The 23,114-nt window shown below is 56.0% G+C and overlaps 1 protein-coding gene across 1 annotated transcript; it reads left to right on the forward strand.

Annotated features, from left to right (window-relative positions):
• The first annotated feature begins 325 nt into the window (after positions 1-325).
• On the forward strand, positions 326-22,612 carry SYT12 (synaptotagmin 12). The gene is made up of 8 exons (XM_049780214.1): positions 326-839; positions 6,735-6,785; positions 9,058-9,251; positions 12,984-13,361; positions 18,770-18,985; positions 19,426-19,546; positions 20,567-20,700; positions 21,579-22,612. The coding sequence occupies exons 2-8, from the start codon at positions 6,752-6,754 to the stop codon at positions 21,750-21,752; spliced, it is 1,251 nt and encodes a 416-aa protein (XP_049636171.1). The 5' UTR covers positions 326-839; positions 6,735-6,751; the 3' UTR covers positions 21,753-22,612.
• Positions 22,613-23,114: the final 502 nt, after the last annotated feature.

Here is a 23,114-nt window from a genome sequence, read left to right on the forward strand (position 1 = left end):
TTGGGGGGAGGCCTGGCCCCCTCTTCCCGGAATATGGGCGCGCGCCCACGCCTGGCACGGGGCCCAGCCAGAGTCCAGCGGGGGCGTGATAAATGGCTCCTGAATGATTCATTCATTGCTCCCCTCGGGGACGAGGGGTGCGCTTTTCCAAGTCCCCCCCCAAAAAACCCAGAGCTGAGTTCAAGTCTTGACTCCGACCTTCGGAAAGGTCAAGCGCCTGGGGGTCCTGTAGAAAATGAAGGGACCCCCCCATACACACACACACACACACACGCACACGCATACACAGAACTCCAAGATGTTATGCTAGGATGCGATGCGGGGCGGCGTGGCCTGCAGCCGGGGATGGGCCACTCAGGGAAGCGACTCCGCCCGCTGCGCCCCATCTCGCCGTGCGCAGCATCCGCCGGTTGACAGAAAGAGAAACTGAGGCCTAAGGGACCGGGCGGGACCCCCCTCCCCGGCAGGCAAGGCCGGGCCTGCGGGTGGGTCGATGGATTGCAGGGCATTGCAGAAGCCCGGCTGAGCGCCCACCCAGGAGCAGCGCGCGCTCGCCAGCCCTCTCCATCCCGGCCCCAGGTTGCGGGGCGCAGCGCGGGGACACCCCCGCCTGGCCCGGGGACTCCCTCCGGGGCTGCGCTGCGCTCGGGGTGTCGCTTTAACTTGGAGCGGGTGCGGGAGCGGGCGGGGAGCGCGGGGCGCGCGCGGCGGGCTCCTGGGAGCGTGCCCGGACTGCGGCGCCCCGAGCCCCCGGCCCCGCCGCCAAGCTCCGAGCCGGCGCCGGCCACACTGCAGCGGTGGCGTCGCGGGAGCGGCCGGGCTCGGCGCTGCGGGAGCGGGTGAGTACGCACGGCCCGCCGACCCCCGGTCCCCCGCGCGCCCCGGACACTTCCACGCCTCCGCTGCCACGCGCTGGCGAGCACGCCCCCCACTTTGGCACCCGGCACCCCGACCGTCCCCACCGTCCCTGGGCGCCTGGCACCCGCCTCCGGCTCCAGGGTCCGCCCCCCCCCCCATCCTGCGCCCCAGCTCTCTTGGGCCCTGGGGGTACCCCCCAGGCAGGGCTCCTGAGTCTAAAGAATGGCCCCAACCTGAAGGGGTACGTCGCCCCTTTCCCCCAGAGGCTGTCCCGAGTTATGGAGGCTCCCCAGAGGGACCCTGTAGGAGAGAAGCTTATTGGGTCTGGGGGCATGGGAGGGTTGGACTGAAGAGGGCCTGGGAACGGGGCCAGATTTGGGGAGCGCTGCAGGAAAATGTGGGACCCCTGCTTAAAATGTGGAAATCCAGGTTCTCTCACCCCACTCCAAGTGCCTGGAGCCTGCGTAGCCCCCTCCCCAAGCCAGGGGCTGCACCAATTTCTACAGAAAGGAAAGGGGGGCTCGAAGGGGTCCAGAGGACCCCCAGCTAATACAGCCCGTCCCCTGAGCGGAGCTGAGGTGAACTGAGGACGGGTCCTAGTCTGGGGTTCACACTTAAATTCCTCTGGAGGCTCCTGAGAGCCCTTTGCCACCCTCCGTTTTCTTTCCTTCATTCTTTTTTTGTTTTTGTTTGTTTTTGTTTTTGCTTATCCTTTTTTCTTATTTCTGCCTATCCAGGGACTGAACCCCAGTCTCTGCAGGCTCACCAAGCTTCTGGCAGCTTACCCAGCCTGTGAGGATTTGTCCAAATAACACATGGCCAGTGCTGGTGGCCTGCCTGGCACAAGGAAGTGCCAACACATGGCAGTAGCGGGGGGGGGGGGGGGAGGGGAGGAGGGGTCACTGGGAAAGGATTTCAAACTTAAGAGGGGCCCTGGGATAGCTCTGGGGCACGTGCCTGGAGGACGTGCAAAGACCCCAGTTCAACCCCGGCAGTGCATGGTTCTCTGACCTTAGCACCTCCTCATGTGGCCTGATGACCACCAGAATGGCCCCTTGACCTCCTGTGCACTATAAGGATGTACCCCCAAAAGCTTATCCTTAAGAGTGATGCAGCTTGGCAGTTGGCAGGGTCCCCAAACCACCTTCAGACCACTGATCTGATCCCCTGCCGTTACCCACTGGCCTTGGGATGCCTGTGGACGGACCAGAAATGCTCTGTGGGGTGCTCAGTAAGGAAAGGGGGCACGGGGCAGAGGCACAGAATTCTGGGAAAGCCTTTATTCTGACAAGCCTAGCAGGGCTCTCATTGGGGTCCACTTCCCACCCCACCCCGTCCTGCTCCTCGCAAAGCCATGGGACCAGAGGCAGCCCCAGATGAGAGACTGATGGCTGCTTCTGATCCCACTGGGGTTGCTGTGTGCCCAGGGCCCCCAGGTTCCTCTTCTACAGGAGGGGTCCCTTATCCACTCTAACTCTATCTCATGTGCGCACCCTACATGCTGGAGTGCCTGGCCAGGTAGGATGCCACGTCTCTCCTTGCAGTGTGGGTCGGGGCAGGCACCCCGGTACTAGCAGCCCTTTCGGCAGGTCCACTTCATTATTGGTTAGGCCTGGAAGAGGGGATAAGAAAGGGGGATAAAAGCAAACAGAGGGGGTGGGAGGTCATCAGGATTCCAGGAAGGGGTCAGACCATCAGAGGAACAAAGAAGGGAGCCATGCTGCTCCCCACACTATACCCCAGATCTGTGTATCAGACCTAGGAGCTCAGGTCACTAGCCACTCTGGCCTCCAATAAGCTGCATCAGCATCTTTATCTATGCCGCCGCCGAGGCCCCTCGGCCTGGCCAGGATCCCAGCTGGGGCTGGCTGCCAGGGGCACTGGGAGGCTGAGAAGGGGGGGGGGTGGAGACCGGGGGGGGGGGGGAGGGGACACGGGAACGCCTCGCTCCCCACCTCCTCTCAGCGCCCTGTGCCTGCTGTGCTGTCACTCTGGCCCTCCTATTCTTTTTAAGAAATCACTGTCTTGGGCCGGAGACATAGCATGGAGAAGTGCATTTGCCTTGCATGCAGAAGGACAGTGGTTCAAATCCTGGCATCCCATAGGGTCCCCCGAGCCTGCCAGGAGTGATTTCTCAGCACTGCCGGGTGTGACCCACAAACCAAAAAAAAAAAAAATCACTGTCTCTTTTCTGGAGAACAGGAGATTTTTGGGTTTGGGGCCACACTTGGCGGTATTCAGGGATTATTCCTGGCTCTGTGCCCAACCTGTTTATTCCACTGTCTCTCTGACCCAAGAAATTACTTTCTAAAAGAAAACTGAGCCAGAGCGATGGCACATTGGGAAGGGTCTTTGCCTGGCACCTGGATGACCTGAGTTTGATCCCCAACATTCCCCCGGCATCACCACCAGATCAGAGTTCAGAGCCAGGAGTAACCCCTGAGCATTGCCAGATGTGGCCCAAATAAAAAACAAGCAAACAACAACAACAAAATTGCCCAAGTTTTCCATGTTGGAGACGTCAAGACACATGAAATAATTCCCCCAGGCCTGTGTATGTGTTCCCAGGCTCAAGCTCCAGGCTCAGGGTGGCCTGTCCAGGTGCTGCCGGCTGGTTCTCTCCACAAGCTACCAGGAGTCTGTTTTCCACGTGGGCATCCCTGAGGCTCTGAGCCTGGGATGTGGGCTTCAGAGGTTCAGAATCCCCCCAGGCGCCTTGTCCCCTTCCTCTGCAGGGTTCTTCCGGTGTATGTTTGGGGGCTGGGGAGGCTGTGCAGGATGTAACCAGGGTGAGCCCAGAATCAGCCCTGCAGAGGAGCCATAGGGCCGGGTCTGAGGGTCAGAGCTAGGTCAGCCTGGAAGGGGGCACATGAGGGTCCCGGGGAGGGGAGAACCTGCCACTGGGTGTCCCTGGCCACATCTGGCTACAGCTGTCCAGAGAGAATCCCCACAAGGAGGCCCAGGCCCCCTTCGGCCAAAGAGCTAGGGCTCCTTGGGCAACACCAGGCCCTGCTCAGGAAACTTAGGCAGCAGGAGGAAGAAAGTGTCTGAGCCTAGGAGCCCCCGCAAGGCCTAGGGACACCCCCCAACACCCCAAAATTTGCACTGCACAGCGGTGAGGCAGCCAGGCGCCCCGGTGCAGTTTGCTGCAGGATTGCGTGCAGAGGCGGGGGCGGCGGCTCAGCAAAGGTTAGAGAGAGCTCAGCCCCCTCCCGGCTCCCAGCAGAAATGGGGAGTCCTTCCGGGTGCCGCCCCTATCACCATGACGACAACACAGCAGCATGGGAGCCGGGGGCACGGGGTACCGCGGGTGGGGGGGAGCTGGGAGCAAGGAGCTGGCAGCAGGCATGGCAGGCATGGCAGGTTTCTGTCTGGGGAGAAGGCCCAGGAGCTAGCCACGCCCATATTATTGACCACGCCCCTATCGTGCGCTGGACACGCCCATAGTGTATTGGCCACGCCTTCCATTGCTCTGGCTACGCCCCCAGGTGCTGGTCACTCCTGTGTTGCTGACCATGCCCACATTCTGACCATGCCCTACCATTAACTGACCACCCCCCTTCACTCGCTGGTCACGCGTCCTCCGCACTATAGTCATGCCCCCAGGTGCTGGCCACTCCCCTGTTGGTCACACCCCCCCCATGTACTGGCCATGTCCCAATGCACTGGACAAACCCCTGAGGGATTAAGGCCCCCAATAACAGATGGTGGCAACCCCCAGATTCCCAGCAGTGCTAGAAACTTGGTCAGGCAGGGTGTCTGGGGTCACCTGTGTGAGTGGGGGTGCGGTGGGGGGTTCATTGGAAAGTGCATTGGGCAGGTCCACGACTGTGCCCTGGGACACTCACTGAGCATGTACAAGGCCCTGGTTAAAACCCAAAATAGTAAAAGCAACCGAAGGAGTTCCAGGAGATGGGTCCTGGATAGGGCTGAGCCAGGAAGCAGGCCTGGCTTCAACCCCTGAGTACCACCAGGGGTGCCCAGACCCCAAAAACACAGATCTGGGCATCTCTGAGTATCACCAGGTGTGGCCCCAAGAATCTCTTCCCCCCAAAAAAAATCAGAAACTGTTCATGGAGTTTCTGGATTTTGGCTTCTCACCACTGCCCTCTGATTTAACTCACCTCCCTAATTCTTTTTTAATTTTTTTGGTTTTTGGGTCACACCCGGCAGTGCTCAGGAATTCCTCCTGGCTTTATGCTCAGAAATTGTTCCTGGTAGGCTCCGGGGACCCTTTGAGATGCTGGGATTCGAACCACCGTCCTTCTGCATGCAAGGCAAATGCCCTATCTCCATACTATCTCTCCAACCCCCCCCCCACCTCCCTAATTCTAAACCCTGTTTGAGCCTTACTCTGGGGTTAGTGCCATCCTGTGTCCTCTGAGCTGAGCTCAGTCAGGACTCCCCGCTTCCAAATCCCCCTTCCCCTCGCTGGGCAGTGTCTCCCAATGGTCAGTGCCAAGTGCTGTTCAGTCCTGTCCCCAAACAGAAAGGCAAACAAGAACTTCCCCCTCTTTGCCTAGAACACACCTGCTTCTTAGCAACCAGGACCCGGACTTTATTCTAGAGTCGATTAGTCAGAGCTTCTTCCTCTGCTCCTAGACTTTGGGAGTGAGGTGGGGTGTGGGGGAGGTCGGTTGGGTAGGGAGGGGCAGAGGAGACAGAAGGCTCTGAGGAAGGCAGAGCGGGCAGCCCCCAGAGTCTGGAGCCTCCGGGTCCCCAGCACAGTCGCTGTTAGGGTGAAATGGGGTAGGGGTGCCGGGTCCCCACAGACGGGCTGCTTGCCCAGTAACTTGAGTTCCAGAGAAATCGCAGATGCTTGCTAATTGCAAGCCCATAACATTTGGGACAGACTCGCTCTAAAAACAGATCAGAGATTTGAATGTCACCGGGCTCTTGTTGGTGGAAGGGGAAAGGGGGGAGTGGAAAGGGGGTTGGGTCACACCCACACTCTGGGAGGGAAGGATATTCTTGGCTCTGTGCTCAGGAGTGACCCTTGAAGATGATTGGAGGACCATGTGTGGCGCTGGGGATCAAGTCTGGGCTGGCCACACTCAAGCCAGTTTTCTCCAGCCTCTGGTGTCTAATTTTACCTGGTGACCACAAAATGTAGATGGACAGTTTATGAAATGAGGTCCTGGGGCCAGAGAGATAGCACAATGGGTAGGGCGCTTGTCTTGCACGCAGCTGACCCTGGCTTGATCCTTGTCATCACTTATGGTCCCCTAAGCCTCACCCTGGAGTGATGTCTGAGTACAGAGACAGGAGTAAGTTTTGATCAAAGCCAAGTGTGCCCTCAAAACAAGACAAAACAAAACAAAAACCTTCCTACATCTATCATAACAATTGTTTGGCTTTTGTTTGAGGAGGTGGGGTGGGATGGGGATTGAGGCCATACCCTGTGATGCTCAGGGCTGACTCTCAGCTCTGTATTCAGGGCTCACTTCTGGTGGTGCTCAGAGGGACCTTGGGGATGCCAGAGATCAAATGCAACTCAGCCCTGTGTAAGGCAAATGCCTTCCCCACTGTGCTATTGCTCAGGCCCCAAACAATTGTTTCTTAACTGTTGTTCTTCTGTGGGAGGGGGTGGCAAGGCCACGCTGGCCTCTGCTCAGGGATTTTTGGGATGGGGGAACAGGGGGTTCTGGGGCTCAAACTGGGGCCACATGCAAGGCACGTTTTACCCCCGTCCTCTGTCTGTCTCTCTGGCCTTTATTTTATTTTATTTTATTTTTGGTTCTGGGCATGGAGCCCATGGAGCCCAGGGCCAGAGGCCAATCTCAGATGAGGTTGGTGATATTGGGGAGGGGTGCCAGGCATGGGGTCAGCTGGGAGTGCATCCTTCCATCTCTGCTGACTGTCTCTTCCTGTCTCAGCCGCTGCAGTGTGCGCCATGGCGGTGGACGTGACTGAATACCATCTGAGCGGTGAGTGCCAGCCCTGGGGCCTGGCTGGGGGGTCACTCAGAAGGACAGTGATTGGCCAAGCTGGCACTGCCTTAGGGGACACCAGGCAGGGACTGGGGAAGGCCTTTGCACTGTGGTGGGTTGATCATAGAGGATCCTCAGAACCCCATTCCCCATGCCATAGTGGGTTCTACTAAAAAGCCCATCCCAGAGCAACTGCATGAGCCCTCTGTTCTGGTGTAGGGCTTCATCCTCCAGAGAACCCCCACAGAGAACCCCCCACTCTATAGTTCTCCCGCCCTTCAGCCTTGCCCATCATTGACGTATTTCCTGTCCATGTAGTTTGATCTCTTCAGACATTTCACAGAAAAACAGAAACACAACACACATGATCCTTTTTGTTTGAGGGCCACTTCCGGCTGTGTTCAGGGGTCATTCCTGGCTCTGCACTCGAGATCACTCCTGAAAATCGAGGGGAACCCTATGGGATGCCAGGGATTGAACCAGGGCTGGCTGTGTGCCAAGTAAGTGCCCCCCCCCCCCACTGTGCTTTGGCTCTGGCTCCCACATGATCCTTCTTTGGTGTGTCCTTTCACTTAGCGTGTTTTCCTTTAGAATTTTCTTCCTTTTTCTTATGACTAATATTCCATTGTTAGGATTTCTATGTTTGGTTTGCCCAGTCATCAGCTGATGGATGTTGGGTTACTCCAGAGGAGATTTGAGGCAAAAAGGAAACTACACCAGATTCCTTTCTTCCTTCCTTTCCTTCCTTTCTTCCCTCTTTCTCTCCTTTCTCCATTATTCCTTTCTTTTCTTCCTTCCTCTCTTCCTTTCTTCTGTTCTTCCTTCCCTCCTTACTTTTCTTCCACCCTTTCCTTCCTTCCCTCTTTCCTTTCTCCCTTTATTATCCTTTTCTTTTCTTCCTTCCTCTTTTCCATTCTCTTCCTCCTTCCTTCCTTTTCTTCCATTCTTTCCTTCCTTCCCTCTTCCTCACCTTCCTCCATTAATCCTTTCTTCTTTTCTTCCTTCTTTTTTTTTTTTTTTTTTTTTTGTTTTTTTTTTTTTGTTTTTTTTTTTTTGGGCCACACCCGGTAACGCTCAGGGGTTACTCCTGGCTATGCGCTCAGAAGTTGCTCCTGGCTTGGGGGACCATATGGGACGCCGGGGGATCGAACCGCGGTCCGTCCGAGGCTAGCGCAGGCAAGGCAGGCACCTTACCTCTTGCGCCACCGCCCGGCCCCCCTTTTCTTCCTTCTATTCTTCCTTCCTTCCTCTTTCTTTATTTCTCTTTTTCCATCACACACAACAATGCTCAAGGCTTACTTCTAGCACTCTGCTCAGGAGTGACCCCTAAAATGCTTGGGAACCAATCAGGTTTGGCTGCATGCAGGGCAAGCATGTTAACCCTATATACTTCACTAGTTCCCCAATCTCCTTTTCTCTTTTTTCTCAAGCCCCAAAGGGTTGCTTTGATTATCTAAAGCCAAAGTCCTCTGGAGGTTCTGGGCTCAGAAAACTCAAAAGTAAGAAACCCCTACTTGTTGGGGCTGAAGCAATGGCACGGCAGAGAGATCACGCACCTTACACACAGCTGACCCAGATTGCCTCATATGGTCCCCCAAACACCCCCAAGAGTGATCCCTGAACATTGATGAGTGTGCCCACCCATTACCCCCTACCCAAGGGTCCCTCCTGGTAGACCTGGATGCTATGCAGGAAAGACAGACCCAGAAATCACTGAGCAAATGTGTCTCTTTTCACACTGAACCCCAAGTTGTGCACACAGCAGGTGCTTGGTGAAAGTTCAGGGAATAGGGCCGGGAAGGTGGCGCTAGAGGTAAGGTGTCTGCCTTGCAAGCGCTAGTGTAGAGACCGTTGTTCGATCCCCGGTGTCCCATATGGTCCCCCCCCCCCAAGCCAGGGGCTATTTCTGTTTGTTTTGGTTTTTGGTTTTTGGGCCACACCCGGCGGTGCTCAGGGGCTACTCCTGGCTGTCTGCTCAGAAATAGCTCCTGGCAGGCACGGGGGACCATATGGGACACCAGGATTCGAACCAACCACCTTTGGTCCTGGATCGGCTGCTTGCAAGGCAAACGCCGCTGTGCTATCTCTCCGGGCCCCTATTTCTGAGCGCATAGCCAGGAGTAACCCCTGAGCGTCAAACGGGTGTGGCCCAAAAAAAAGAAAAAGAAAAAAGAAAGTTCAGTGAATAAATAATCCCCATTAAGTGTCCCCCGTGTGATTGCTGGGAGTGGAGGGTGCATTACTCAGGGGAAATGCCTCCTTTTTGCAGTCATCAAGAGCCCCCCTGGCTGGGAGGTGGGTGTCTACGCTGCAGGGGCCCTGGCACTGCTGGGAATCGCTGCTGTGAGTCTGTGGAAACTCTGGACTTCTGGAAGCTTCCCCAGCCCCTCCCCATTCCCAAACTACGACTACAGGTACCTTCAGCAGAAGTACGGGGAGACCTATGCAGAGGCCAGGCAAAAGGTGAGGCTCTCCATGCGCCATCTCTCCACCAATGCATGTGCTGCTCAGGGCTGCCCACTGACACAGGTCTCTTCCCCCTCCTTCCTCACCCTCCTCTTCCCCTCTTCCTCCTCCCCTTGCTCGCTAATTGCCTCTTCTGAACAGGAACCCTTGTCCTCTCCTCAAGCCAATGACCCAGCTTAGTAGAAGGTGGTCGATGCATAGTTGGTGAATAAACAGATGCTTTCAATTGGGAAGAAAAAAAAAAAAGATCTGTGGAAAATAGAAATAAGAAGGAAAAAAGTCCCTGTTAACTGTTGCTTGTTCCTGCATGTTGGTGTTTGAGAGACACTATTTAAAATATTTCTTTCCAATATTTTAAATATTTCTTCTTCTCTCCAGACTGTTTTCTTCAGGCACAGTTTTTATACAGTGAATGTTGTTTCTACATAGAATATTTAGTTGTTGGTTTTTTTTTAAGTTAGCCACTGCAAAATTACAAAGTCAGTCATGATTGGGCTCCAGGCGTACAATGTTCCAGCCCCAAGCCCTTCACCAGTGTCCACTTCCCCATACTGGTGCCCTCAAATTGATTTACTTCCCATTTATCAGTCTGCTTCTACAAGAGAAGCTTTTTTTTGGGGGGTGGTGGACACACCCAGCAGTGCTCAGAGATTACTCCTGGCTCTGCACTCAGAAATCATCCCTGGCAGGCTCTGGGTACCATATGGGATGCTGGGGATCGAACCCAGGTCAGTCCTGGGTCGACTGGACACAAAGCAAATGCCCTACCACTGTGCTATCACTCTGGCCCTGAGAAAAAGCTTTTTCATTTATATAAGTGTTTGCACTGTAGTTCCAGTACTGTCACTGATAAGGTTTCATGCATCACCCTTTACCCTCCTTTCAGCACCCCCTTTCCTCCTCCTGGCTGAATCCTTCCCAGGCATTATCCCCTCTCCTATGGTGGTCTGTTTCCTACTGAACCCAGTTCTCCTATTTTTGTTTCCATTGTCTTTGGGTGCTCATTGTTCTCAACTGAACCACAGAGATTGTTATACCTAGTTCTTGCATCTCTTTACAGAAGCATTTGTTTGCTCTGTTTCATAAATATGGTTCTGGGGGCTGTGTGGGATCATTGTTGGGTATGTACCCTGATTTCCTAAGTGCCCTTATGAGGAATGAGGTGAATATTGTTCTGTGTTGGGCTTTGGGGGTTTATACCCAGGGATGCTCTGGAGCTATTCAGAGACTACTCAGCTGGCTCTGTGCTTGGGGCAGGGTCCCAGCAAGACAAGGAAGAGCAGATGTTGCTGGGGCTCGAACCCAAATCATTCATTCTAGGCAAGTGCTCTACCATATCACACATCCTGGAGAGAGAATGATTTGTGTTTGTTTGCTTGTTTTGGAAGGAATTTTTGTTTTGTTTTGTTTTGTTGGTTTTGTGGGCGTTTTGTTTTTGATTTTTTATTTTTGGGCCACGCCTAGCAGTGCTCAGAGGTTCCTCCTGACTCTGCACTCAGAATTTAACTCTGGTGGGCTCAGGGGACCTATATGAAATGCCAAGAATAGAACTCATGTTGGCCCTGTGCAAGGCAAACCGCCCCCCACTTTGCTATCACTCCAGCCCCTGAAGAATGAATATTGCACATGTAAAGCTAATCCTTGAGCCAAAGAGATAGGTAGGGCATATGCCTTGCATGCTGCTGACCCAGGACAGACCCAGGTTGAATTCCTGGCATCCCATATGGTCCCCCAAGCCTGCCAGGAACAATTTCTGAGCGCAGAGCCAGAAGTAACTCCTGAGCGCTGCCAGGTGTGGCCCAAAAACAAACAAACAAAAAAGCATTATCCCTACTTTGAACACTTTCAATTGGGAAGGAAATTATATTAAATGACTGTGTCAGAGCCTATGCACCTTTTTAGGACCTTCAGTCCTTCAGTCCTAAAAATATTACCCTCCTAGTTCACTCTTAAGATATTGTTCCATGTTTCAGCATCTTCCACTCTGCAGGGAGTTTTTCTAACATCATGTGTGGTTCTGGGAAGCACAAACAGAAAACGTGACCAGAAAACAGTCCCACAGGCTCTTTCTGTGGTATTAGGGAACAGCTTTCTCTGGCAGGACTGCAGATTGGTCCAAGAGCCTTTTGGCAACCTGCATGCCAAACATTCCCCTGCTGAGGGCTCAGGAACGCTGTTGCTTACATGCATGAAAAAAATCTTGGAGCCAGAGAGATAGCATAGCAGTAAGGTGTTTGCCTTGCACACAGGATGGACCTGGGTTCAATCCCGGGCATCCTGTATAGTCCCCTGAGCCTGCCAGGAGCTATTTCTGAGCACAGAGCCAGGAGTAACCCCTGAGCGCTGCCGAGTATGGCTCAAGAAGCCACAGAAGCGTTCAGGATGTTGAGGTCCATAAAGGCAGTTCTGCTCAGGACAACTCTGGGCATCTCCATAAAGCAGCGAGCGTGAAACGGTTCAAACTCTGTTGTACTAGGTTCTCATGGGCTCATGGAACAATGCACTTGGGTTCTTCGGAGCCCTGAGAGACTGAGATAGGGGAGCATTTTAGCTAGCAGGAAAGCCTCCCCCAATATTGTTGCAGTTTCTTAGACTTCCTTATAGACTGTAAATTCTGGGATAGGCAAGAATTTGGGGGGAATGGAAGGGTTCAGGCTACGCCAGACAATACACAGAGGTTACTCCAAGCTCTGCACTCAGGAATCAATCCTGGTAGTGTTCAGGGGACCCAATGGGATGCTGAGGATTGAACCCAGGTCAAGAGTGTGCAAGGCAGGGGCTGGAGAGATAGCATGAAGGTAGGACGTTTGCCTTGCAAGCAAAAGGACGGTGGTTCGAATCCTGACATCCCAGATGGTCCCCTGATCTTGCCAGGAGCGATTTCTGAGTGTAGAGCCAGGAGTAATCTGAGCGCCCCGGTGTGACCCAAACACCCCCCCCAAAAAAAAAAAGAGTGTACAAGGCAAGAGCCGGAGCGGTGGCACATGCTCTAACCTAGGATGGACCTTGGTTCAATCCCTCCCCCCCGGGGTCCTATATGGTCCCCCAAGCCAGGGGCAATTTCTGAGCACATAGCCAGGAGTAATCCCTGAGCATCACCGGGTGTGCCGCCCCCCAAAAAAAGTGTGTAAGGCACCCTCTCCGATGTGCTATCTTGAAGCCTCTCAGCAGGAATTGTTGCTAGGCTTGCAAATCGCTAACTGCTGTGCCCTTAACAGGCACTGCTGTAAAAGGCCCAGGATGCAGAAGGCTTGATTGAGTTCAGTCCTCAGCACAGCACAGCTCCCCCCCCCACTATGGCTGGATATCACCCTGGCTGCCTCAGCACTGCTGAGACATAGCTGTGCAGCCTCTCTGGGCCCAAGCAGGGAATTCTGAGAAATGCTTCTGGATGTTTGTTTGTGTGTTTGGTCACATCCTGCTGCGCTCAGAGGTTACTCCTGGCTCTGAGCTCAGAGATGGCTCCTGGCAGGCTCATATGGGATGCTGGGGATTGAACCCAGGCCCATCCTGGGTCTGCTGTGTGCAAGGCAAACGCACTACCGCTGTGCTATTACCACTCCAGCCCAGAAATGCTTCTGTGGTTCTAGTTAGGAAGAGCGACAGAAAGTAATCTTGCTGCAAGGGCCTCACCAGGCCTTGCAGGGAGTTGTGGGGTCTCTGGGGCATCTCCTGCAAAGAGTGCCCCTTGCCCTGTAGCCAACCACACTCACCCCTTTCCCCCTGCAGAGGGTGCCCACCTGGACGGCCCGGGCGCCCAGCCGCAAGGGCAGCCTGAGCCTTGAGGACACGTTCGAGAGCACCAGCGACCTGGGGCCCCTGGAGCTGATGGGCCGCGGCGAGCTGGACCTGGCGCCCTACGGGGCCCTGCGCAAGTCGCAGTCGGCCGATTCCCTGAACTCCGTGTCCTCCGTGAGCAACACCTTCGGGCAGGACTTCACGCTGGGCCAGGTGGAGGTGAGCCTGGACTACGAGGCCGCCTCGCACACGCTGCGGGTGGCCGTGCTGCAGGGCAAAGACCTCCTGGAGCGCGAAGACGCCGCTTTCCAGTCCTGCTTCATGCGCGTCAGTCTGCTGCCCGACGAGCAGATCGTGGGCATCTCCCGGGTGAGTGAGTGGCATCTCCCGCCGCCCTGGGGTGCTCTGGGGCATAAGACGTCAGGCAGACCCCAGGGGGCGCTCGAGAGCTTGGACTCAGGCTGCAAGACGTCAAGCAGACCCCAGGGGGCGCTTGAGAGCTTGGGCATGGACTGGGATTGCAAGGCACCAGGTAGACTCCAGGGGGCGCTCGAGAGCTTGGACACAGGCTGCAAGACGTCAGGCAGGCCCCAGGGGGCGCTCAAGAGCTAGGACAAGGCTTGGGGTGCAAGACATCAGGCAGACTCCAGGGGGTGCTAGAGAGCTTGAGCACGGGCTGATGTGCAAGACCTCAGAAAGACACCAGGGGGCACTAAAGAGTTTGGGCTCTGGCTGGTGGTGCAAGACCTCAGGCAGACTCCAGGGGGCGCGCAAGAGCTTAGAAAGGCTTGGAGGTGCAAGGCATCAGGCAGGCTCCACGGGGTGCTAGAGAGCTTGGGCACGGGGTGGTGTGCAAGATCTCAGACAGACACCAGGGGGCGCTAAAGAGTTTGGGCTCTGGTTGGGGTGCAAGACCTCAGGCAGACTCCAGGGGGCGCTCGAGAGCTTGGACAAGGGCTGGGGAGCAAGACATCAGGCAGACTCCAGGGGCGCTCAAGAACTTGGACACAAGCTGCCGGTGCAAGACATCAGGTATAGCCCAGGGGGCGCTCGAGAGCTTGGGCATGAGTTGGGGTGCAAGACATCAGGCAGACTCCGAGGTTGCTCGAGAGCTTGGACACGGATTGAGGGTGCAAGACATGGGGCAGACCCCAGGGGGCGCTAGAGAGTTTGGGCACAGGCTGGGGGTGCAAGACCTCAGGCAGACTCCAGGGGGTGCTCCAGAGGTTGGACACGGGCTGGGGTGCAAGACCTCAGGCAGTCCCCAGGGGGTGCTCAAGAGCTTGGACAGAGGCTTGGGGCGCAAGACATCAGATAGACCCCAGGGGGCGCTCGAGAGCTTGGGTATGAGCTGGAGGTGCAGGATATCGGAGCAAACACCAGGGGCGCTCAAAAGCTTGGACACGGGCTGGGGGTGCAAAACTTTGGCCGACCCCAGGGGGCGTTTGAGAACTTGGACATGGGCTGGGGTGCAAGATGTCGGGCAAACTCCAGGCGGCGCTAGAGAGCTTGGGCACGGGCTGGGGTGCAAGACATCAGGCAAACCCCAGCGGGCCCTGGAGAGCTTGGGCACGGACTGGGGTGCAAGACATTGGGAGGACCCCAGGGGGCTCTTGAGAGCTTGGGCACAGGCTGGGGGTGCAAGACCTCACGCAGACCCCAGGGAGCGCTGGAGAGATTGGGCACGGGCTGGGGGGTGCAAGACCTCAGGCAGTCCCCAGGGGACGTTCGAGAGCTTGGACATGAAAAAGAAAAAGAGCTTGGACACAGACTAGGAGTACAAGACATTGGGCAGACTCCAGGAGGTGCTAGAGAGCTTGGACACAATGAGGGGAGGGGTGCAAGACATCAGGCAGACCCCAGGAGTTTGGACACAGGTTGGGGTGCAAAACATCAGGCAGGGCCCGGAGAGATAGCACAGCGGTGTTTGCCTTGCAAGCAGCCCATCCAGGACCAAAGATAGTTGGTTCGAATCCCGGTGTCCCATATGGTCCCCCGTGCCTGCCAGGAGCTATTTCTGAGCAGACAGCCAGGAGTAACTCCTGAGCACAGCCGGGTGTGACCCAAAAACCAAAAAAAAAAAAAAAAAAAAAACATCAGGCAGACCCAGGGGGCACTAACATGGCCTTCCGGGCAAGATGTTAAGCAGGATCCCAGGGGGCGCTCGAGAACCTGACAGCTGGCCGGAAGAGCCCAGTATAGGGGTGGGGGGGGGTTCCATCTGCAACACCCTTGTGTGCCCCACCCTGGAATTCTTTCCATGCAGCTCCAGGGATTGGTACCTGTTAGGGTACAGAGTCGAAGGATGAGACCGCAAAGCAAAGCAAAGCAAAGCAAAGCTTTATTCTGTCACTCAACAAGCCACAGGCTGGCCCTGCCAGGGTCATGTCTCATAGAGGCAGCCCTGCCCAAGGGTCACAAGCCAGGTTATACAGGGCTAGAAGAAAAAAGTTCTGACTTAAGTTGAGTGGCTGCTGTCTTTTATTGGCTAGATGTCTAGGGCTGAATATTGTGGTTTACATGGCCTTGGGATCTGCATCATTATTTCTGAGATAGAAACTTGGCCCTTATATGGAAATTTAGCCTTGGTTCAACAAAATGGAGTCTCTTCTGCTCAAGGCTTCACAGTCTGTCCAGTTCCACACCACCACCAATTTGTGGTTCTGGCAGGGATGGGGGGCCGCCTAGGTTGACTAATTGGGAGTGGGAACTGGGCTTAGGTGGAGTTAAGGAGTCTTGAGGGGCTGGAGAGATAGCATGGAGGTAGAGCGTTTGCCTTGCATGCAAAAGGCCAGTGGTTTGAATCCCAGCATCTCATATGGTCCCCTGAGCCTGCCGGGGTAGATTTCTGAGCGTAGACCAAGAAGTCACCCCTGAGCGTTGCCGGGTGTGACAGAAAAATCAAAATCAAAAAAAAAAAAAAGGAGTGTTGGAAATGAATGGCAGGTGCACTGGAAAGATTAGGGGAAGGTGAGAACCCAAAAGGGCAGCAGTGTGGAGGGGGCCCCACTGTGAAAAATAAACACCCAATGACTTGCTGCACCTCTCCACTCAGCCCTGGAGATAGTTTTGGGGCTAAGTAGGCAGAGACAGGCAGACATTGAGCAGGGAAGCAGGGTGCAGGGTTTACACCCCTAGATCCCCTCTTGGGTTTTCACCAAGGGGAAGCAGAGCCTGAGCAGGAGACCCAAAAACTTGCAAGATAAGGTGCCCCTGTCCCCCAAAGAAGGACCCTCCACATTGTGTTCACTCACTTTTATTTATTTGATTTGGGGGCCATACTCAACTCAGTGGTTGGGGGATACCAAACAGTGCCAGGGATTGAACCAGGGCCTCCACCCACAAAGTCTGGGCTCTAGCCCTGAGCAGCTCCCCTGCCCCCCCCCCCATTCTTCTGGTGATCATGGTACATGAAGGAAGGATAGTCACTTTCTCCCAGTGACCCTCCCACTGTCACACTCAGGGGCCCACATACAGGGCAGGCCTGGCTTCCAAAGCAGGCTGAGAGTGTTCAGGAATAGGCGCCGGTCCAAACCCTGGTCCCCCAAGTGCTGACAGTGTGACCCACATACCCTGATAGTCACCTCCCACCCCAAACTGCAAAGCCAGGATTGCCCAGTGTGGACCAGCACTTAAATTCCTTCAGCTCAGTACTTGTGAGCTGTCTGCCTGCCCAGGGTACTTCCTTTATGTTCAAATTGGGGTCCTTTCTGGCTGGGGATCTGCAGTAACAGGGCTGCTCTGAGCCTCTGTGCATGTGGATGGCACAGGGGGTAGGATGTTGGCCTTGAAGCCTTGCACCAAATCCTGTGCCATAATTTTCGAGAAGGTCCTTGAACATAAGCAAGAGCATAGGCAAGACCCCCTCAGGCCCATGAAAAGGTCATGCAGGACCCAAATCCTTGCATCCAAGAACTGGGCTGCCTGGAGAACATTGGCTGATCCTGAATACATCAAGGGGGAGGGGAAACAGTCAGAGCCAAGACAGCTGAACTGGGCCAAAACCAGCCCCCAGTGGTGCCCCCCAACCTGTCTCATCATTCCCAATAAAATTAGCTGTTAGGGCCTCCCCCAGGTGAGGAAACTGAGGCACAAATAAACAGACAACCTCTCTCCAACCCCAATGCCTGTGATCATGTGGAGGTGACCCAGAGAATGAGGATTGGGACCGAGTCCCTATGGTCAGGGGCATAACCCAGAGGCTATATTTTGGCCCCACACATTCCTCACGGTAGGCGTTTGTGTGCCCCGGATGTGCAGTTAGTTGTGCTCTTCTGAGCGTTCACGCTCTGTTGTGATTCTGAGGTTCTAGACGGAGCTCCTGGCTGTGGTGAAGAGACACCCCCAGCCCTGGAGGCCTCAATTCTCTCCCAAGCTGGCAACTAACTAACTGGGTGAGGAATACAGCGCCCAGGTGCCCGTGGGCCAGGGGAGCCTCACACCGCCCACGCAAGAGCTGGCGAGTGTGATTTGGGGCATCTGGAGGTGCTGAGGTGGATTCCCAAGGCAGCAGCTTCTCAGATGCCAGCCCTGCCAGTTCCAGCTTGCGGGCACTGTTCCCAAGCCAGGCAGCTCCCGGCGTCAGGCCAGGTGCCAGAGCTGAGCACTTCTCTCCCCAGGGGCTGCCAAGGCAGTGACTAAGGCAGCCCCCTCTGGGGGAGGAGCAGTGTGGCTTCCAGGGACCTACCTGCCCACAGCTTTGTGGGAGGGGCCAGTCGTGCCCACCAGGCAGCACAGGCTTGGAATGAGATTCTCAGCCTTGCCTAAGCCAGCCATGTACCCATCACCCAGCTATCTTCACTCACTCACGCATCCCCTCATCCAACCATCCATTTAGCCAACCACCACCCAGTCATCATCCATCCATCCATCTACTTCTATATCATCCATCATCCATCGATCCATCATCCTTCCATCATCCATTCACCCATCCATCCATCCACTCACTCATCTATCCATCCACCCATTCATCTATTCACCACCCATCTATCCACCTATCCACCTATCCAGCTATCCTTCCACCCACCCACCCATCAATCAACTCACCTATCATCTACCCACATACCCATCCACTCACCCATCCACCCATTCTTTATCCTCCTGCACACCATCCATCATTCATCCATCATCCTTTCATCATCCACCCATTCAACATTCATTTACCCATCCATCAACCCACCCATCCTCTACTCACTTATCACCTATCCATCTATCTATCCACCTAACCCATCCATCCTTCCACCCACCCATACTTCCAGCCACTTATCCACTCACTCACCCATCCACCCACCATTCCTTCCACCCAGCCATCCAGCTTTCACTTACCACTGATCCATCTATCCACCCATCCTTCCACCCACCCATTCATCCACCCACTTACCCACCCATTCACCCATCCACCCACCCATTCATCCATTCACCCACCCATCCACTCATCCCCCACATCAGACAGTCTTGGGCCAGGCTCTGCAGGGAGCCTCTGCAGGGTCCCCAATGACCTTCACTGCACAATGATCGCTAACCCACCTGGTGCAGGGCTGGACCTGTCCTCCAGGAAGTTCTGTGGAACCCAGGGGTGGAGACCAGCTGGGGCTGGACTGCCAAGTCCCTTGAGTAGCCAAATCACTTGAGTGGCCATCACGGAAAGGACAAGGGACCTTTGACTCCTCTGAGCTGGCCTGAGGCTGTGCTTCCCCAGGACTTTGCTGGGTTTTGAGCTCCAACCCAGGCCCCCTCAAGCTCTGAGCTTGTCTCTCTGTCTCTCTCTCTCCCCCCAGATCCAGAGGAATGCCTACTCCATCTCCTTCGACGAGAAGTTCTCCATCCCTCTGGACCCCGGCGCTCTGGAGGAGAAAAGCCTGCGTTTCTCCGTGTTCGGCATCGATGAGGACGAGAGGAACGTCAGCACGGGGGTGGTGGAGCTCAAGCTCTCGGTCCTCGACCTCCCGCTGCAGCCCTTCAGCGGCTGGCTCTACCTACAAGACCAGAACAAGGCAAGGAGGCCAACTTGCACCCCTGAGCAGAGCCCCAGGGGGCACCCAACAGTTTGCACACACCCCTGGGGCAAAAATCTCAGGGCACTTGCAGTAAAATGGTTCCCCTCCCAATTCTAGTCTATGAATCTCCTTCCAGTTCCTCCCACTCCAGGCTCCTAACCTTGAGATGGTAAAGCTGGGAACAGCAGAGCCAAGGGAGCTTACAGCAGACTCCCCTTTCCCCCCAAATAATGAGGTCTTCATGTGGAAGGTCCTAGAAGCTGGAACTACATCAGGCTGGGCTGCAGTGTTGATCGGGGAGGGGAGCCCCGTTTCTCCACCCCACCAACCTAGGCTGGGGTCCCAGGAAGCTTCTGCTGGTCCCTGGCCAAGAAGGCTTCTCCCTGGACCCCTCCAGTCCAGGGGTGGAAGCCTGCTAAGCCCACTCTTTCACACAGGCAGCAGACGCTGTGGGGGAGATCTTGCTGTCTCTGAGCTACCTCCCTACGGCTGAACGCCTCACTGTGGTAGTGGTGAAGGCCAAGAACCTCGTGTGGACCAACGACAAGCCCACAGCCGGTAAGAAAGTCCTGTGGCTGCCTCACTTCCCAAGTCCACCTGGCTTTGAGGTAGAAGCTACAGCAGGCAGGTGGGGGATGGCAGAGCCAGAACCCACCACCGTGGGACACAGGAGCAAGGCAGGAAGAGTTATACAAATGAAAGGGGGAACCACAGCAATTCAGCTGCATGGGAGATGTACATCCCACTAGGAAGCACCCACATTCAGAACAGGATTAGGGGCAGCTGGTTCCTGGAGCTCAGTTCCAATCAGGGACTTCGACCTAGGGGAACTGAGCTCCAGGGCCTCAGGGCTCCACCGTGGGCACCTGGCATCGGGGCCAGACAGGACCCGGCGAGGACACAGTGGGCGGGAGCCAAGGCGGGCCTGGAAGCTGGGGCCCAGTGACTCAGACTGGCGGCTGCTCAGACATTTATAGAACAGAGCCGGGAGAGGGGACCTCGCTCCCCAGAGGGCTGAGTAAGGAGAGTAGGGGGGCGGGTGCTGGGCGGGTGGCATCGGTGTCCAAAGTCCTTTGTCCTCTTGACCTGTGTGCCACGGGTTCTCTTATCTGTAACGAAGGATCTAGGGCAGGGAAAGAGCTCAACGGGTTGAGCGTAGGTTTGGTCCCCAACACTTTCCTGAGCACTGTGGCGTGACTCCCGTGGAGCACTGAACCAGGAGTACCCCCCAACACGTGTGTGTGTGGCAGGAAACAAACTTAGGCAGAAGTGCAAGAGAAAGTGGTCAGAGAGAGGGGAGAGAGTATAGCGGGAGCACGGCTGCCTGCCTGACTCAGGGATTCTGCACCCATATGGTCCCCTAAACACCGCCAGGAGTGAGTGATTCCTGAGTGCAGAGCCAGGAGTAAAATCTGAGTATCGCCAGTGTAGCCCCCCCCAAAAAAAAACAAAAACAAAACAAAATGATCAGAAGGGAGGGTGGGGAGCTCAGAGCTGGGGCGTGGCAAGGCCAGGACCAGAGTGGAGTGGAGCGCAGGACCCCGGCCTCACCCCATCCGTCTCTGGCCCTCCCCACAGACCCCTTCGTCAAGGTGTACCTGCTGCAGGATGGGAGAAAGATGAGCAAGAAGAAGACGGCGGTGAAGAGGGATGACCCCAACCCCGTGTTCAACGAAGCCATGATCTTCTCCGTGCCGGCCATAGTGCTCCAGGTAGGGGTGCAGGGCGGGGCGGGGGCCGGCCTGTGGGCGGGGCCTGATGGGGCGAATCAGGGAGGTGTGGGCGGGGTTAGGCAGGGAGTGGGCGGGGCATAGTGAGCAGGCTGAGGAAAGGGTGGTGGTCGTGAATGGATGGTGGGCGGGGCAGGAGGGACAGTGGGCGTGGTCTTGTGGGCGTGTTTGTGGGTGTTGTGGGCGGGGCCAGGACCTGCGGCTGGGAGAGTAAGGAGCCCCTTGCACAGACAGGTAAAGGGGCCCAGGTTGGGACCAGGTAAGGGATCTATTTCAGCCCAAGCTAAGACTTTTCTCCCCGTTGCAAAGACTTTCCCAAAGCAAAGCCAAGATAATGGGCGCTCCATATGCCCCACCTACGCAGCACCCCAGGACTACTTCCTGAGCAAAGCTCAGGAGTAACCCTTGAGCATTGTCAGGTGTGGCTAAAATTTAAAAAATAAAAAGACAAAAGAATGTGACTCAGAGGGCTGGAGCCATTGCACAGCAGGTAGGCCATTTGCCTTTCACACAACCAGCCCGGGTTCAATTCCCAGCACCTCTTCTGGTCCCTGGAACTGCAAGTAGTAAGAACTGAGTACAGAGCCAGGAGTAACCCCTGAGCATCACCAGGTGCGACCCCAAAACCAAAAAAAAAAAAAGACTGACTTTGTCCAGGAGCTGGATTCAGTCGCTGCCCTTGGCCACCCAGTAAGGCAGCAGGGATGCTAGTGTTTAAACGGGGTGTCTGGATGTGAGATTAGGCAGATCAGAGGTGAGGCTTCATGGAGCCAGTCTGGGCTCCTAGGAATGTCCAGCTGGGCCCAACAACCAAGGAGACCCTCTGCAGCCCCCACAACCGTCACGTTCTCTCCTGCCAGGATCTGTCCCTCCGCGTGACGGTGGCTGAGAACAGCAGCGACGGCCGAGGGGACAACGTGGGCCACGTCATCATCGGGCCTTGTGCCAGCGGAATGGGCACCACACACTGGAACCAGATGCTGGCCACGCTGCGCCGGCCCGTGTCCATGTGGCACTCTGTCCGGCGAAATTAGCTGCAGGACGGGCAGGGCACCAGAGATGCCTGAAGCCGGCACCAGTCCAGCTGACACCATGAATGCTGGGGTCCCCAGGAGAAGTCCCCCAAGCCATCCGGGTCTCTCTGTCAAAGGCACAAGGGACAGGCATACCCGGCTGTCGGGTCCCAGAGTCCCTGGCCCTAAGGACCAGCACGATGGGGCGAGAACCGGGGGTTGTGGGCTCTGGACCTGGGGGACCCTCGGACACTGACCTCTTGAACTCCCATCACCATCACCCCACATGTCTATGACTGGCCTGGAGGTTGCTTTGGAGTCAAAGAGAACAGCCTCTCCCCAACCTGGAGGTGCCGGAGTTCACCGGAGTCCCCAGGTGGCCCACCAGGGAGGTGGGAGCCGTGCTGAGGGGAAGACAAGGCCCCATACGTGTCCCCAGATAGGAGGTGACTCATCTAGAGTGTGGCAGCGACACGGAGCCTGAACACACCCATGTGGGGGATGAGACTCCACAGCCCTCCCTGCCATCAACCCCTTGAGGACATGGGGTGTCCCGGGCCAGCTCTGGAAACTAATTCTGGAAGGAGACAGCTGGCAAGGGGGCGGTGGCTGCGAGAGCCCAGGAGGACACACCAGGGGGGGGGGGGGCGGATGAAAGCAGCCGGAAAGGAGGAAGGCCCCACGTATGGTGGCTTCAAGAAGGGGGGACCTTTGTGTGGGGTAATCCCGGGATGCGCCTGCCCAGAAGCAAAAAAAAAAAACTAGGAGGCCCTTATACCTCCTCGCATCACTGGCAGAGAAACGCCTCCCTGGAAACCAACAGGCCTGCACCCCTGGAGTCTTGGGGTGTGCTGCCGGATCCTGGGGATAGGGGCAGGATAGGACTGGATCCTGGGGATAGGGGCAGGATAGGACTGCCGCAGCCACTGCTTGTGGGGCCCCCAGACCCAGAGCCAGGCTGGCCAGGCTGTGTTCAGCTCCACCACCAACCCCGCATCAAGCCCAGCTCTGTCGCCTGGGGCTCCCCCAACCCCTTCCCCTGCTTCAACCCACAGGGCTGACCCCGCCCCATTCCCTTGCCCCCCTCGAACTGCATGAACCCTTGACTGCACTGGGCAGGGTGTGGCAGGGACCGAGTTTGCCGACTGGAATGATTCTAAAGCAAAATAAAGCTGGAGCAGGAGGGAGGGAAGTTCTGGGGGGGCCGCCCGCCCCACCCTGACTCACCCTCAGATCTCCAGAAATCAGGGATACAGGCCTCCATGCAGTGTGCTGTGAACACGCCTTCCCTTGCGGCTGGGTGCCCTTGGAGGAGATGGAGAGAGACCCTGTGTGACTGGGGAGACCAAAATCTCAGGCTGCTTGGGAAACTTGGAGCAGAAC

Source organism: Suncus etruscus, chromosome 9 (genome assembly GCF_024139225.1).
Source record: "Suncus etruscus isolate mSunEtr1 chromosome 9, mSunEtr1.pri.cur, whole genome shotgun sequence".
Classification (NCBI taxonomy): domain Eukaryota; kingdom Metazoa; phylum Chordata; class Mammalia; order Eulipotyphla; family Soricidae; genus Suncus; species Suncus etruscus.

Bases quoted from the DNA above. Each gene is read 5' to 3' on its own strand.
- SYT12 (XM_049780214.1), top strand. From the start codon at position 6,752: ATGGCGGTGGACGTGACTGAATACCATCTGAGCG. The intron at 9,252-12,983 runs GTGAGGCTCTCC...TTCCCCCTGCAG, and splicing joins ATGCAGAGGCCAGGCAAAAG to AGGGTGCCCACCTGGACGGC. The intron at 18,986-19,425 runs GCAAGGAGGCCA...TCTTTCACACAG, and splicing joins ACCTACAAGACCAGAACAAG to GCAGCAGACGCTGTGGGGGA.